Consider the following 16620-nt stretch of genomic DNA (forward strand, 5'->3'; position numbering starts at 1 on the left):
TAGAATATATATGGATGTTGTATTTCTAATGATATCTGCTAGTTTTATTTATTTATTTATTTATTTATTTATTTATTTATTTCATCATAGAAAATTATGATATTTATGCATCCCAAAAAATTTAAAAGATTTTTCTTCTGTTTCAGTATTCCCAATACATGAAAGTTTTGAAAATGTTATCTTCTCTATACATCTACTGATAATGTAATATTGTATGATACGGAGTGATCAAGTATTATTACTGTAGTTACAGTTAATTTCTGCAAGATTTGAGTTGAAAGATCATATGATTAACCCTACAGAAAAAGGATTGAATGACAGGTTTCTTTCATTTTTAACCTTTCCTTTCATTTGAATAAGTGTATTGTGGATTTAGTACAATACAGCTTCAGTAATCTCAAAGTTATGTTAACCATATATTACCCATTTGCTTGGTTTTTTGACAATTTTAATAAAGAAATTTTAATGTGAGTCTTTTTGTTATAAAAAAACAAATACATGTATAACAGCATATATACCAATTTAGATTTTGGATTTTAGTTAAAAAGTTAGACTTAATGTTTCTGAAAAGTACTACAAAAGCTGAATAGCAACTTGCCAAATCTGTAGTGTTGTATTTTTTTTCTAGTAAGACTGCACTCTAAAAATCCTAACAAATTTAAGCATATACCAAGCAAATTCTTGTTACAAATGGATGTTTTTAATAACATCTGCAGTTATCATGGGTTATTCTCAAAACCAGATAACATAGAATGGTGATAAATTTGTTGCATCCCTATAATCTCTATAGTGAACCAATGTTCCTGTTATATTGTGTTCAAAGAATTGTATACCAAACTTATAGTTGCCTTTTTTTTTATAATAACAGAGTAAGATTAAGTCATGTTTTCATCTGATCTAGATTAAGTGTTAATAAGATTAATCAAAGTTAAATTTCACTATGTTTAAATTTGAGTGTTTTTAACTTAAGTTATAACTTCTGTAATTTTGACGTTAAGTTTTGTTATTCCTTTTATCATAATTAATTTTTAATTATTTTTAATTATGGTTTAAAATTTAAATTCCTTCATGTTTTATTGAAGACATTTGTTTAAACTGCACAGTTATTTTCCTGGAGAGCTGAAGATGACTACAACTGAAACAGCTGTGACAGAATGCTGATGAACAGCTACTTGTGGATAGCAGTGAATGCAGTCTGTGACACCCTTGATTTCATTGGAGGTTCTATTGTTTGTTATAATCTCTGCAGTTTTGGTTTTCTATATGTTGCACAAAAAACAATAGTGATTGTTATTTACAAAAAAATTAGAAGTTTTTCACTTCAATTCATTTTTAGTCACTAAGACGTGAATGTTTTAAAAATATTATCTTGATTTCCTCAGACACTTACTGAAGACATATTCATTGTATAATGTAAATTTATAGATTTCTTTGATGAGCATTATCTATAAAGTGTCGTTGTATTTACAGCCAGCTTTATACACATTTTGATATATCTTTGTGTAATTACCTTTTAGACACGTGTCATTTCAGATTTTTTTGTTTTCTAACTACAGATGCATCTTAGTAAATAACTTATGCAGCTGCTTCTATACAGAGTTTTTTGATTGTTGGTTTTTACTCTTTTCCTTGTTTAAGAAGATTTGCATTTGCCTACTCCAATGTATCTTTATTATTTTAGTTTCCGGGATTCTAAGAAAATGTGTCATGGTTGAAAGTTAAGTGTTACGAAAGAAACTTCAGATTAAATTAACTGCTGAATGGTTTAATTAGTCAATTACCTAAGATATCTGATCATTTGTTTTATACAAATGCCTTTTAAAAGTTTGCAGTGTTTTAAGCATCTTATGGCTGCTATTCTTAAACCCCTTGCTTTGAAAATGACCTAAGAGACATCTTTCCAGATGAGGCCTAAGGCTCTGGCCAAGCCTTGACTTTACCTGGATAGAGAATTTACCAATAAACCCCAAAGTTTTCTGCATCAAAACAATATTCAGGTCAATTTAACTTGACAATTAGTGAATTAATATAGCAGCTGGATTTTACAGTGAGCTTGGAAAATTGTTATCCAGACATGATTTTCCAATCTTCCATTGATTTATCAGCTGTGGCAGACTCTGGGATGAGAGTATATATTTTGTATATTCAGCAATTCATATTAAAAATTATTCAGATAAGTTTAATATTGCATAATATTAATTATGCATCTTCTTCAAAAGTTTTGATTTCTGTAAAGGTGTTATTTCTTATGTGTATACATGTGCAAGTGTTCTACTTTGTTGGTTTTTCATTGTCATAACAAAAAAAACAAATACCGTACTTAATTACAAAAAAAAAAAAAGAGGGGGGGACCAAGGCTATGCCTCAGAAGTAAAAAAACCTTATATACCTTAAATTTTTGGAAAAAGCGTAAAGATCTTATATCTATTACAAATAATTCCTGAACAGTCCTTTTAAAACAAGTCTGTTACAAAGCCAATTCCATCAATTATCAGGTATTGTTCTAACAGTACTCAAGCAAAGTTGAGAGAGAATTCTTTGGTTCCAGTCAAAAGTTCAGACGCAAGATTAAAAATTCATTTCAATTAATAATTTGGAGGAAAGTCTATGTTTGTGTATTCACAGGTTCAAAGCAGAAGTAACTTCCTAGCGAAGAACATGGAAACTCCTCAGCTGCAGAGACAAGCAGACAGCCCAAAGAGCAGAAGAGCGAGCACGCAGATGTGAACTGTATCAAGACACAGCTGACAGCTGAACAGCTTGGATCCCACATGCAAGAGCAATGGACTTTGGGTTTCAAGTGAAAGAGTGGGAAAATTAATATTGTAAAGCCTCATTTGTTAAAACATGAGTGAAAGAAAAATAACCCTTCTTGAAAAGTAATCCAAGAAAAGATTTGGGTTGATTTTTTTTATTGTTTTTTTTTAAAAAAGAGAGGGGCAGATGTTGGAGTCTGAGATACAGAGTGTGTGCCCTTGTTTCTAATACTTAGTTCCAGGAGTCAAAAAAACACTGAATTTCATATGACACGAAATTCATGAGCATGTTTTCATGGTGATACATGAAAACAAATGTTAAAGTTAGATAGGAAAAGTGTAAGTGTGTAGATTAGAAAGGTTCTTAAATCACTGGGTGAAAAAGTAGTTTAGAGAACAGGAGACAAGATGCAGGATTTAGGGTGTTGTCTCTTGTCCTTCTCCTTTCTTCTTCATGTTCTTCTCCGAGGGGTTTTTGGGTAGTAGTAAGTGATTGGGTAAAAAATGCCGCAGTGCAGCGCACAGGTGTTGGGTCATTGGGTCAAATATTTATTGGAATAAAGAAAAAAGGACTCCTCTGTCTCCTTTCTGGACATAAACCTCTGGTGTTTGTGGATTAATTTTCCTGACAATTGTTTCTAAAAATAACTTGAATAACAGTTACAATTTAGTTAGCAAAAATCAATTCCATTTATTACAGTAAGAATCTTTGTCAATTAGTGGAATTCCTATGTAATTTCTCGTTTCCCACATGCATTTTTCACCTCCTCTTACCTGGCCTTATCTCCCCTCAGGCCCCGCTCGTCCTCGCCGAGTCCGGCCCGCGCCGGGGCCGCGCCGGGCGCGCGCGGGGCCGAACGCAGCGCCCCCCTCAGGCCGTTGCGCCGCGGCCGTTGCGGCGCCAGTCGGAGACAGATCGGTGCCATGGCGGAGCTGCCGCTGCCCGCCGGACTCAATGCCAGCACCTTCCCCGCCAAGCTGTGGCGCCTGGTGAACAGCCCCCGCGTCCGCTCCGTGCGCTGGGACAGCCAGGCCCAGGGCTTGCTCATCGACCGCTTCCTCTTCGAGCGGGAGCTGCTCAGCCCGGCCGGCGCCCACGGAGGGGGCGGCCAGGGGGCGGGGGCGGCCCCGGACTCCTTCAAAGCCACGCACTTTGGCAGTTTCCTGCGCCAGCTCAACCTCTACGGCTTCCAAAAGGTGCCGGCATGGCTTGGCTCAGCTGTGCCGGGCGATGCCGGGGCTCGGCTCCACTTTATGAACCCAAACTTCCGCCGCGACCGCCCCGAGCTCCTGCTCCGCATCAAACGCCTGACCAGGGCCAACAGGCAGAGACTGGCGGCGGGGCTGGAGGTGCGGAGCCGCCAGCCCAGCCGCCTCCAGCGGCTCCCCACGGACCGGTCGCTGCCCGCCTTCCCCAGCGGGCAGCCGCCCAGAGCCGGTGAGACGGGGTGGGAGCTGCGGGCGCGGAGGGAGGCGTGGGCTTTGGCCGTGGGCGCTGCCCGGCCGGGCAGGAGCGGCCCCTGCCCGTGCTGGGGCTGCTCAGCGCTGCTGCCCCGGCCGGCACAGGGGCTGTCCCTGGGCAAGGCAGCTGTGCCGGCAGGGCCCGGGAGCTGTGCCGGGCTGCCGGGGGCTGCGGGACAGTCCCGCCGCGCCTGCGCTCGCCACACGCTGGCCCGCTCGGCCGGCAGCCGGCCCGGCCCTGTGCCGTGGCTGGCGCTGCTCATTGCGCGGCCCTGGGACGCTCGGGGAGCTCTCCGGGAGTGCGGCTGAGCCGAGGCCTTGGGCGTGCTCAGCCCCAGCGGGAGAGGGAGCCTCCTGTCCCATTTGGAGCAGAGGGGAGAAGAGCTGGCACTTGGGTTTCTGGCAGCTGCCTCCTGCCAAGGCTTGAACGGATAGGGGAGAGCTCAGTAGACAGGGAGCTGCTTGTTGCAAAGTGAATAAAATCCCATAGAGCCGTGTGTGTAGAGTTGTTTATTTCAGTGCTGGAGGTGAGGAGGATTTCTCCTCCTCATTCATCCACCTTTGTCAATTGCTGTGGTATATATTTAGAAATTATTGCTTGGTGTTACTAAGTCATTATAACATATGGAACTAATATACACAGTATATTATACACTCTGGAATTAATTTACATAGTATAATCTCATGGCTATAGATAGTTCTTTTTCACTGTGCTTGCGCCTCCCCAATTTGGGGGTTGTTGGGGGTCTTTGACGAAGTCTTCCAAAGTCTTCCTTGCATCTTCTTCGCAGCTATGGTGTTCCTTGGTTTGTCTGGTCCTAACCGGTCTAATTGCTTTATTTTGTGGCTAATTGGCTTGACGTTTGCTAAGTTTTCATTAGTACTATACTGACCTCTCTCTGAAACTGACCACCTGGTGAGATTTTCATTTTTTTTTCCGTGTCTCCAGCACTGAGCAACCATTTAACCATATACTAGCCAGTAAAATGCATAGAAAGACATCTATATCAGGTTAAATAGATCCATGAAGTTATGATTCAGGTTCTATTGATATCTGGTGATACAGATCTATCAGGTTATATTGGTATCTTCTAACTCAACCTATAGAAGCAGCTTGTAAGTTTGACTTAAGTTCTATAGGCATCAAACCCCCCAAGACATGTGGTGATATTTTTCTTTCTCACCCTGTTTTGGGAGGAGGTGAGCTTTTGTTTTCCCTGACAAAAGCACACTTGCTGCCAAGGGAAACACAGCTGAGGAGCAGGAGTGACCCAGCCTTCCCTTTGCTTCCTTTCTTCTTCCCTCCCTGCTGCACAGCTCCCTTGCTCCAGAAGCGCGATGCTGCCTCACCTGAGGATTCAGAGCTGCCTCCAGGCCCTTGCAGGAGACGTGCAGGTGCTCAGGAGAGTGAGGCTTCCCCAGCACCTGCCAAGAAAGTCTGTGCCACCTCTGGACTTGCTGGGGCTTCACCAGTGGAACCATCAAGAGAGCTCATCCAGAGATTTAATCTCCGCAAGCTCACGGTTCCACTGGTTCGCCTGGACCTGAAACGCCATCCTGAGCTCATGGTTCGCCTCACTCCAGTCGACCCTGAAGCTGCTTGCAGGGCCCTTGGACAGAGCAACAGCTGCTCATCTTCTCAGCAGCACAGCCCAGCCTGCCACCCATCAGGTAGGGAAAGAGTTTCTCCCCTTCCTTTTCCAATAGGTCCTGGCAACTGAGCCTTTCAAGTGTTTTCCCTGAGTCCTCAGTCATGGCTAGATCTCAAGTGAGAATCACGGAGAAAGTGTACTAGGAAGTGGGACTGTGAATGCCAAAGGATTCTCTGCTCTTCCTGTCCTTCCTGCAGATGTGGAGCTTGTTCTGGGCATTTTCCAGACAGCCTGTCTGCTGAGGTGCAAGGGCAAGGCGAAAAATATTGCCCGCCAGACAAGTGGTCAGTGTTAGGTGAACTCCCCTGTTTCTTGGAATGAAGTCCAACTAGGACGGTGATAGGATATTGCAGATGTTTCAGACTGGCTGGCCTGCAAATCGGGCCGTGCCATTGAAATGAGCTCTGTGTGCCTCAGAACAGCTGCAGCTGCAGAACATGGCCTCACCTACAAGGCTGCTTTTAGAATAAACTCCCAGTTGAATTTCTCAGTGTGTGCCTGAAGATGCGGGCTCTTCTTGGGTGAATGCACGTTCTGTGGCCTTCTGTGATGAGAAACTCAAGCAGCCAAATCTAAAAGCTGCTGGGGAGATAGGGAAGGCTGTGATTCTAAAGTTGTTGTGTGCCTTTGGAGCAGAAGGGAGAAGAGCTGGCAGCTGGCTTTCTGGCAGTTGCCTCCTGCCCAGGAATGGCAGCGGGACACTTTTCCCAGACAGATGAATATGTACGGGAGAGCTCAGTAGACAAGGAATTGGTTGTTGCAAAGCTTCAGAAGATGTGGGGAATTTTCTCCTTCTCACTCTGCTTGGGAGGATAGGAGCTTCTGTCTTCCTTGGGAGAAGTACAGTTGCTGCCAAGGGAAACACAGCTGAGGAGCAGTAGTGACCCAGCCTTCCCTTTGCTTCCTTTCTTCTTCCCTCCCTGCTGCACAGCTCCTTGGTGCCAGAAGCGCAGTGCTGCCTCACCTGAGGATTCAGAGCTGCCTCCAGGCCCTTCCAGGACAAGTCCAGATCCTCAAGGGTGTGAAGCTTCCCCAGCACGTGCCAAGAAAGCGTTTGCTACATCTGGACTTGGGGTTTCATCAGGCCAGCCAGGCACACACAGATTCCAATTCCAGCCAGAGCTCATGACTCCACCATTTCCTGCGCACCATCAAAGCACTTCTGCGGCCTCTCCAGAGAGCAGCAGCTGCACTTCTCCAGAGCAGCACTTGCCAGCCAACATCCCATCAGGTACGGAATGTGTTTCTCCCCTGGCTTTTCAGAAAGATCACAAAAAGTGACTGAAGTATTTTGCCGCGGTGCTCTGTCATGTGTCCATTTGATTGTGACAATCAGGTGTCAAGGGTACTAGGAAGCAGGATCATGAATATCAGAACAATCTCTGTCTGCTTTTCCCGTCCTTGCTGCAGATTTGGAGGATGTTCTGGCCATTTTCCAGGCAGCCTCTGTGTAGAGGGCAAAGGGTGAGGCAAAGAACATTTCTCCACAACTGGTCGGAGTCAGGTGAACTCCCATTTTCCTTTGGATGAAGCCAAACTAGGACTCTGATGGGATATTGCAGAGTTTACAGATTGTCTTTTGTTGAGATGAAATACAAGGGATGGCACCACCGTGCTTTGAGATGATTTATTGCTTAGGTAGCCCAATAAGAGATCAGTCCCGAGGCGTGAGATTTACAGGCAACAAGTCAGCCACAGCTCGAGGAAGTTACGAGTTTCTTCTCTGCATGGCAATATATAACTTTTTAGTCCAGTAGACAGTTGACACCAAGTTTGTTTTCACTTATTAAGCTCTTATCACCTTTACTTAATTTTGCCACACTGGATCTGTCTTTTAACCAACAAGCTAACAGGTCACGTATTCACACACACTTCTGTTATAGTTCCTAGATCTCTAACTTACTTTATAAATCACACTATTACACTTGATACCTCCAACTATTTTACTTAATATAATTTCTTACTTACTCTAGGCATATTCTTACTTGCAATTCTAAGAACATAGGTTTGTAATTACTCTACCTAATGTCTGTGTACTTTCATCACTCCATCAATCCAGGCTTTTTCTAAGGCTGCAGATTTTCCATTTCCAACAGTCTCTCCCACAAATAATGCTATTAAATTTCAGTGCCCGCTGTGAGTCCCCAGAACAGTTGCAGCTGCAGACCATGGCCTCACCTACATGGCTGCTCCTTAGAATAAACTCGCAGTTGAAGTTTAGCATGTGTGTCTGCACCTCTGGCCTCTTCCTGGGTGAATGCACTTTCTGTGGTCTCTTGTGAGGAGAAACTCAAGCAGCCAAATGCCAAAGCTGCTGGGAAGATGCAAAAGGCTGTGATTAAAGATGATTATTTCTGTGTGTATGTCTAGATCGGTTTCACATGCCATACTTTAATCTATGTACACGTTGATTAGGATAATACTTTTGAAGGGGAAGAGCTCACTCTTCCAATTCCCTGGGAAGTTTTTAATACCTTTCTGGAGTTGAGGTTGCTGTGCGCTTCCTGTGATGTTTGATCCAAGGCAGCAATAAAGCTCTGCGTCCCAAAGCCTCATTTTGGAGCCTCACCCATGTTTTTTGGATTCTTCCAGCTGCCCCGGGCACTTCAGTCCCCAGTGCTCCAGCTGGCAGTGCTGGTTATGCAGCATGGAGAGCCCCAAGCTGGGTCTGGAGTACTCCTGGGGAAGAGGAATTGCCACCGCTGGATCTGGACCTTGTTCTGGAGACACTGGAGGAGATGCTTTCACCATCTGTGCCTGAAAGGTCTCCCTCTGCTCAGGTAACTCCATTGGACAGGGATGAGAGGGGCTGGAGTGAGAGCTTCTGAATGTTGTTGCATGGCTGAGAAGCAAAGGCTTCTTGAATTCAGCTGGGAATGGACACGGAAGGATTTGCTTGTTCAAGCAAGATTTGCTAAGGAAGAGGGAATGAAAAGGGGGGATAGCCCTTAAGTGAGGATGAGAGGTGTTTGCCAGGTTTGGATGCTCCTTTTTCTGGGAAGAACTGCCCATATCTTCTTGCCAAGCACGATGACCCTTTGTCTTCTGCAAACTCCCGCATAGCAATTTTCAAAAGCAATTTGTTGGTGCACAGAAGGAAATCTGGCAGGCTCTGATTGTATCCCTGCAGAATCTATTGGTTGATCTTTGCATTTCCTTCTTTCTGTTTTTCTTTTCAGGTCAATGCTAGTGTTGCCCGTGGCTCTTCAGGAGGGGAGGCTGTGAACAAGGCTGCAGCAGAGGGAGCTTTGCCTGCTTGCGGGAGCTGTGTGAACGTTTGCCAGGAGCCCGAGGAGCTTGGTAAGGAGTGAGCCCAGCGTGGTTTAGAGAGATGGGAGACAGCTGCTCTGAGCCTGCCTCTGACAATGAAGGGAGATCAGAAGAGTTGAGTTCTTGTCTGCAGCAGGGTTGGTGCTTCCTGGTGCCTTTAGTTCCAATCCTGCACTGGCACAAGCTCCCCGAGCCCTGCCCCTCCATGCTTTTTCAGAGGCTCTGACACCGAGTCCTCTGCTGTGGCAAGAGAGCCGGCAATAAACCTGAGCTGGTGGCAGTTGTGTCACCAAGCTGCGTGTCCCAATTGGTTCCCAGCTCACAGCAGCCTTCAGCTTCAGCCACTGCAGTGAGGACTGACGTCTCTGCGTCAGCCCAGAGAAAGAACAAGGCTGGGCTTCTTTGTGGCAGCTGGCACTGTCTGTGTTTCAATCTCTCGTGGGTGCCATTTGCACTGGGAGGGTTGTGAATTGATTGGCGTATTTCAAAACTTCACAAGACTGGAAAACTTGGAAGGATCCCTGTTCCCTTTAAAGAGCAGGCTTCAAATTCTCAAGTGAGAGTGTGCCTTTCAGGCCATCTTTGACAGCCTTTGCTAGCAGGACAGTTTACTTGCAAAGGGAAAGCTACACGGAGGCCAGCATTGACTGAGAGTTGCCTTTCCTTCCCAGATATCCATGTGATCTACCTGGCCAGAAGGGCTGCCCTGCGTGGGAAGAAGGATCAGAGGGAGAGCCTGTGACCATCGGGCAGGTGGCATCCCTCTGTTTATAAATATAGTTAGAGATTTTTTTATTATTATTTATTTATCGATATAGTTATAAGTAGAGATTGATAGAATTGTATTTATAGGTGTATCTATTTATAAATCTGTAGAGTTTGTATGTATAGTTATGGATGTGATAGGATTTTATTTCTATGTATACAGTTACATTTATAGATTTTCTAATTTACATTTTTATATGTAGAGAGTAACATTTCTATGCACACACAGTTCCATTCCTAAATGTGCATAGTTCTTTAGTTAGAGCTCTATGGATGTAGAGGTCCACATGTATGTAGAGGTTTTGCCTCTTTCCCCCTTGGCTGCCTTTTTCATCTCTTGTTTTTCCCGCTGTGCCCCTTGTGTCCCCCTGTGCTGGGTCCGAGCTGGGGCCGGGCCAGGCGGAGCAGCAGTTGCAGCCCTGGCTGTCCCTGGAGCGGTGGGAGCTGCCGCTGGCCCCAGGCACTGTCCTGTGAGGAGCTGCTGAAGGAAGCTGAGACTGAGGGGGCTGAGGAGGCGCTGATGCTGAAGGGACCTTGCAAACCTTGAGGTGTGAGGGGCACTGAGGGCTGTGGGGGAGCAGAGGGCCATGGTGGCACGGAGGTGACAGAGGCACGGGCTGAGGGCTGTGCCGGCTCTGAGGGGACACAACGGCTCAGAAGGGACTGAGCGGGGGGAGAGGCCTGGGAGAGGCCCAAGAAACTGAAGAGGGGGCTGGGGCTTTGCCGAGAGGACGGCGGGGCTGAGGGGATGGAGGGGGCCAGGAGGGAGCACACAGAGCTCAGGGACTGCAGCTCTGCCAGGCCTTGCAGCCAATTGCAGAGCCTCCACTTTTGCCACCACAGCTGTCCTGAAGAGCTTGAGGACAGGCAGACACTGAGAGGAGCCAGCAGGGAGAAGCTGAAGGCCTGGAGCAAGAGCAGTGAGCAGGGATGTGCTGAGGCCACGCGAGAGCCTGGGTGAGGCCCCAGGGCTGGTGAGGCCGGGCAGGGCTGAGGGTGGCGTGGGCTTTGGCCGTGGGCGCTGCCCGGCCGGGCAGGAGCGGCCCCTGCCCGTGCTGGGGCTGCTCAGCGCTGCTGCCCCGGCCGGCACAGGGGCTGTCCTTGGGCAAGGCAGCTGTGCCGGCAGGGCCCGGGAGCTGTGCCGGGCTGCCGGGGGCTGCGGGACAGTCCCGCCGCGCCTGCGCTCGCCACACGCTGGCCCGCTCGGCCTGCTTGTTCTTGCCAACCCTCCTGGGGAGGCTCGGAGATTTTCGCTTCCCTGCTGGAAGTGCAGCTGCTGCCAAGGGAAAGGTCCCAGCACTGACTCGCTCTTCCCTTTGCCTCCCAGATGTCCCATCTGCTGTCCCTGTCCAGGAGAGCTGCTCTGCATGGCAGGAAAAGACCGAGGGAGAAGCTTTGAAGATGGGGCGGCTGGGATCCCTCTGATTATATATCTATATGTATATATATTGTGTGAAATATATAATATTTAATCTGTATTTCCATCTGTAGATTGTTCTAGATGTATATCTAGAGGTATTTAGTTCTATTTAAACATGTATGACGAAGTATAGTTGTATAATTCTGTCTATCGAATTCTTAGTACAGGGTTATTTAGAGGGGGACACTGATAATTTTGTATTTCTAGATGGGCTGTAAGCTTGTTGTAATCTGTAATAAATTAAGTTGTTAAACACCTCATTAATCTTTGTCTATAGTGACTTGTTGAGGTTAGCAATAAGTGAAGCTTTTGCTAACTGAAATTGGTATTTGTATATTTTTACATGGCATTGTTGTGCTAATATAATAAATGACTTTTTTTAAACTTAATGGAGATTTTGATAGTTGTGTATTGTCAGCGCAGGTGTAGCAATTTGTAATAAATGCCATTTTTCAACTGAAATGGATTCATGTGTATTTGTAGCTCAGCTGTGCAGCTGCAGCAATCTGCAAGCAATGACATTTATCAGCTGAGATGGGTGGTTTGTGATTTGTGCTCTCCAAAGCAATGGGCAGATGGAAATGCCCTGACGCTGGAGGATTTTGGTGATGAAAATCTCCAGCCACGCCCAGCACATGCCCCACTTGCGCTCAGGCTGGGCAAGGAAAGCGCAGCTTTGGGATGGCAGCAGAGCCACACGTTGGCTCAGAACTCGCTGCACAGGCCTGCTGAGAAAACTCTGGGACTCTGCTGCGCGTACAACTCCAAGCAGGAGGCAGCGGGGCAGGAGAAAGCATTCACAATGAAAAAACAAAGAGAAATTGTGTCCAAACAGATGTGAGGGTACTCTGGGAGTTTGATCAAATGCTCTAACTCACCACTGCCTGGGCTCATCTTCAGCAAAACTAGTTTGTTCAAAGCTGAACACCTTCCAGGAAAGAGAGATTGCTCTATCTTTGGTTCAGGAATGGCACGGTGACCAATCCCAGGTCACTCGGTCCATTTGCACCCAACACCAATGTGATGGATGGCAAAAATGGCATTTATTGCTGGAGAATTTGACACTTTATAACCTAGGTTCACAGTGTCACTCCCATCTGCTTTCATCACAGCTAGGTGCTATTGGCTAATTACGGGGGTCATTACCATAAACTATGGAGGAGGGGGGTGACTCCATCTTTCCGTTACATCCCGATATCTTCCGACCGCCGGGCCCTGGCTGACCACATTTCCCCCCCTCCTTATGCTTAACTAAATTTGCTAGAATATGAGTTGTATTAGTCTTCTAAGTTCTAATGTTATTTTATGTATATCTGTTTTTAATCATTTTATCTAATTTATCTCTATTATGAAAAGTTTTAAAAGTAGATATACTAGACTTGAGTAAAAATATAAGATGCACTATACTTAAGTAAAAAAGTCAAATACTCATTAAATAGACACGGCAGTGTTTCATTAGAAACAATAAGGCACAGGAGGTGACCAAGTGCATTCTTGGAGCATCTGCTGTCTTTCTACAAACAGGATGTTGACCCTCTCTAGTTGGCTCTTGACAAAAGACACAAGCTCATTTAAAACATGGTCCAAAGTTTAGCACCAGTAAGATCATTATGATTGGCCCGATCAGAGTGGACACCAGGCTGGTCAGCCACGGAGACTGGTTAAACAGCGATTCAAACCACCCTTGTTGGGCCTCTCTATCTCTCTTTCTCTGGGCTAACCTTTCCCTCAGTTCAGCCATAGAATCTCTGACCGCTCCAGTGTGATCAGCATAAAAGAAACACTCTTCTTTCAGGGCGGCACAGAGGCCTCCTTGCTGCATTAGCAGAAGATCTAGCCCACATCTATTTTGTAAGACAACCTCAGAGAGTGAGGACAGTGACTTCTCTAAAAGAAAGATGGATCTTTCAATCCTCTGCAGGTCCTCATCGATTGTCATCTGCAGCTGAGAGAACCCTTGCTGTTGGGTGTCTCGTTAGGGACTTTTGGATTAGGTTCTTTTTCCCTTTCAACTGAAGATTGAGGAGAGAGAGGCACTTTTCTCTTGTTCGGGCTCAGTTGTTTATTCTTCTTTTATCAGCATTACAAGGTACAAGGAGCTATGTGCATTATGATAGAAAAGGGGTAAAATGGCTAACAAAGATCCTCTTCAGGTCTTTTATATGTCCGTTTACCCAATTAACAGATGCCAACTACATTATTTTTCTTAGTGACCCAATGACCCAACACCTGTGTGCTGCACTGTGGCATTTTTTACCCAACCACTTACTACTACCCAAAAACCCTTAAGAGAAGAACATAAAGAAGCAAGGAGAAGGACAAGAGACAACACCCTAAATCTTCCATCTTGTCTCCTGTTCTCTAAACTACTTTTTCACCCAGTGATTTAAGGAACTTTCTAATTTACACACTTATACTTTTCCTGTCTAGCTTTAGCATTTGTTTTCATGTATCACCATGAAAACATGCTCATGAATTTCATGTCATATGAAATTCAGTGTTTCTTTGAATCCTAGAACTAAGTATTAGAGACAAGGGCACACACTCTGTATCTCAGACTCCAACACCAGAGTAAGCTAGTGAGGAAAATGCCTGGCCTGGCTGGGCAGGGAGCTTTTGCAGGAACTCAGGAAAAAGATGAGGGTGCATCACCTTTGGACACAGGGACAGGCAACTCAGTAAATGTTTACGGATGTCATTAGGTCCTGCAGAAAGAAAAGTAGAGAGGTGAAAGCTGAATGAGAGCTTAACGTTGCTGCTTCTGTGAAGGAGAATATATCACATCTCACGGGAGCTGATCTGGCTCTGTCACTTGGGCCTGCACAAGAGTGGGTCACACCCCAGGAGCAGGATGAGCCCAGCTGTGACTAGAGTACTCACTCTACAAGTTTTGGCTGTCACTCTGTGCTCTGGGGAGACAAGGACGAGAGGGAGGTCTCTTCCATGGGATAACACAGGATTTATTGCTCTGGGGAATCTTGGGGGCAAAAGACAGAAAATGCCAGCGTGCAACAGCTGAAATAGGGAGATGGTTCAAAGGCAGGGTCCAAAGCATCAGCTAATCAGAGATATCCTGGGGAGGGTAAAAGGCAGGGTTCACAAAATCATCATCTAATTGGGGCCCAAAGCACCAAGGATCCACTGTGACACTGCAGGGCCCAAAGCACCAAGGATCCATTGTGACTCCACGGAGTGTCATGGAACCGTGGAGACCATTGTGACACTGCAGGGCCTCATGGAACCATTCTGACACCAAGCTGGGTGGGAGTGTGGATGTGCTGGAGGGCAGGAGGGCTCTGCAGAGGCACCTGAACAGGCTGGATGCAGGGCCCAAAGCCAACAAGGTGAGGTTGAACAAGACCAAGTGCCGGCTCCTGCACTTTGGCCACAACAAGGCCTGCAGTGCTCCAGGCTGGGGCCAGAGTGGCTGGACAGCGGCCAGGCAGAAAGGGAGCTGGGCCACTGATGGACAGCAGGCTGGACATGAGGCAGCAGTGTGCCCAGGTGGCCAAGAAGGCCAATGGCCCCTGGCCTGCATCAGGAATGGTGTGGCCAGCAGGAGCAGGACAGGGATTCTTCCCCTGTGCTGGGCACTGCTGAGGCCACACCTCGAGTGCTGTGTCCAGTCCTGGGCCCCCAATTGAGGAAGGCCATGGAGGGGCTGGAGCGTGTCCAGAGAAGAGCAACAAGGCTGCTGAGGGGTCTGGAGCACAAGTCCTGTCAGGAGTGCCTGAGTGTGGTGGGGTTTAGCTCCAGCTAAAATCACTAGATTACTTCCTTCTTTCTGTGAGATATGGATTAGGAGAAGGGCAAATCATGCTTAAAATTTTAAAAAAAACAACTTTATGATCAGGACTACAAGAATAAGAAACAAGAATAAAATTCCAGAAACTTTTCCTCCCCCCACACCCAACTTTTCCTTTCCCAAGTGACACGGCAGAGACAAAACCTGGGATGTTAAAGCAGTGCCAACTATACAATAGTCTTTTCATCAGTCCGTGCAGGGAGAGGAGTTTTCTCTTGTCATGCCATGGAGAATTCTCCACAGGAAACAGTTTTCTTGTGGGTTTTCATTTCTACAAATGGCAGTCACCTGGGCACAAAGTCTGACATCTCCTCCCATTTTCACACCACTCAGAGGTGTGTTCATGGGCCGAGAGCTCAAGGGGTATTATTTTCAGGATGAGTTATTCAAAGGCAAAAGTTCTGTTCATCTCTGAGAACAGAGGTTTTCTTCTTCTCTCTGTGGGGGCAAAGGGTCTTCATCAGTTCTCATCTCCCTCTCTCTCTGTTCAAGCTCTCATGGGATCACAGCTACTCCACCATCGGCTTGGCTTCATCAATGGATACCTTTGCCCAGATCTACAGCTTGAATACTTCAATTTACCCAATATTCCTTCATGAAATCAAGGAGTTATTTTTCAGAACATTATTAATCATCTCCATGGCCCTAACAAAAGACTACTTAGGGTTATTAAAGCATCTCCTCATTCTCCTTCCACCTGAGGCTTGATTCCTTCTTTTACTGACCTTGATGTTTCACGTTGTCTTTTTCCGTGTCACTTGGTTCTTTTCTTTTCCTGGAGAGAGGATTAAAGTCTGCAGGTCTCCTGTGTGTAGTGCAAGGGTTAAATGTGGCCCAAGCCATGGCAGGCAGTGGTGGTGTGGGATTTCAGGTGTGGCTGGTGCCAGCTCTCAGGAGCTGTCTGTGCGGGCCGGGGGGCAGGGGGGGTGTTGGCGAGTGTCATCAGCCGTGGCCTGGCCCAGCCTGGGGGCCGGGGGCTCCCCTGGGAAGGGCTTTGGCCACCCCGCTGGAACGGGACCCGGAGGGCTTCCCGGGAAAGCCAGCACCGCAGCAGAGCCTGGCCTGGCCTGGGGGGGATCCCGCAGTCTCCATCTCCCCCCGGGAGCAGCTGGGCTCCGGCCCAGTCCCCCCCAGGCCGCACAGGCCACGGGGGAGCGGGGCCAGCTACACCACAGCTCTGCTGCCTTTCAAGGCTGCAAAGAAAGAGACCAGTTCCTGGGCTTGGGTGTTTAAAAGGTGGCATTCACAAAGGTGAAGTTCCTTTTCAGTGGTGCAGAATGCTGTCAGTGGTCAGAACTGGCCAGCTATTGGCTTGATCTCAAGCACAGAAGGAACTCCCCACAGCCTCTCTCAGAGGAATCACTGCTGTGGGTGTTTCCCACTTCTTTCCCTAAATGCTAAACTACCACACCCTTTGACCATAACATAATTCTCAGAACTCACAGCTATATAAGGCCTTCTTTAAAACAAGTTGTTCTAGTATCAACCAAA

The 16620-nt window shown here is 46.6% G+C and overlaps 1 protein-coding gene across 1 annotated transcript; it reads left to right on the plus strand.

Moving 5' to 3' along the window:
- Positions 1-3590: 3590 nt before the first annotated feature.
- On the plus strand, positions 3591-11786 carry LOC147649097 (uncharacterized). The gene is made up of 8 exons (XM_086865019.1): positions 3591-4194; positions 5535-5888; positions 6801-7100; positions 8462-8649; positions 9049-9169; positions 9811-10452; positions 10748-10861; positions 11232-11786. Exons 1-6 carry the CDS (start codon positions 3681-3683, stop codon positions 9879-9881), a joined length of 1548 nt encoding a protein of 515 aa, XP_086721145.1. The 5' UTR covers positions 3591-3680; the 3' UTR covers positions 9882-10452; positions 10748-10861; positions 11232-11786.
- Positions 11787-16620: the final 4834 nt, after the last annotated feature.

The sequence above is a fragment of the Cyanistes caeruleus genome, chromosome 28 (genome assembly GCF_971803275.1).
Source record: "Cyanistes caeruleus chromosome 28, bCyaCae1.hap1.1, whole genome shotgun sequence".
NCBI classification, from domain to species: domain Eukaryota; kingdom Metazoa; phylum Chordata; class Aves; order Passeriformes; family Paridae; genus Cyanistes; species Cyanistes caeruleus.

Coding starts and splice junctions, on each gene's coding strand:
- LOC147649097 (XM_086865019.1), top strand. CDS start 3,681: ATGGCGGAGCTGCCGCTGCCCGCCGGACTCAATGCCAGCACCTTCCCC. Junction 4,195..5,534: donor CGGGCAGCCGCCCAGAGCCG/GTGAGACGGGGT, acceptor CCTGCTGCACAG/CTCCCTTGCTCCAGAAGCGC. Junction 8,650..9,048: donor AAAGGTCTCCCTCTGCTCAG/GTAACTCCATTG, acceptor TTTTCTTTTCAG/GTCAATGCTAGTGTTGCCCG.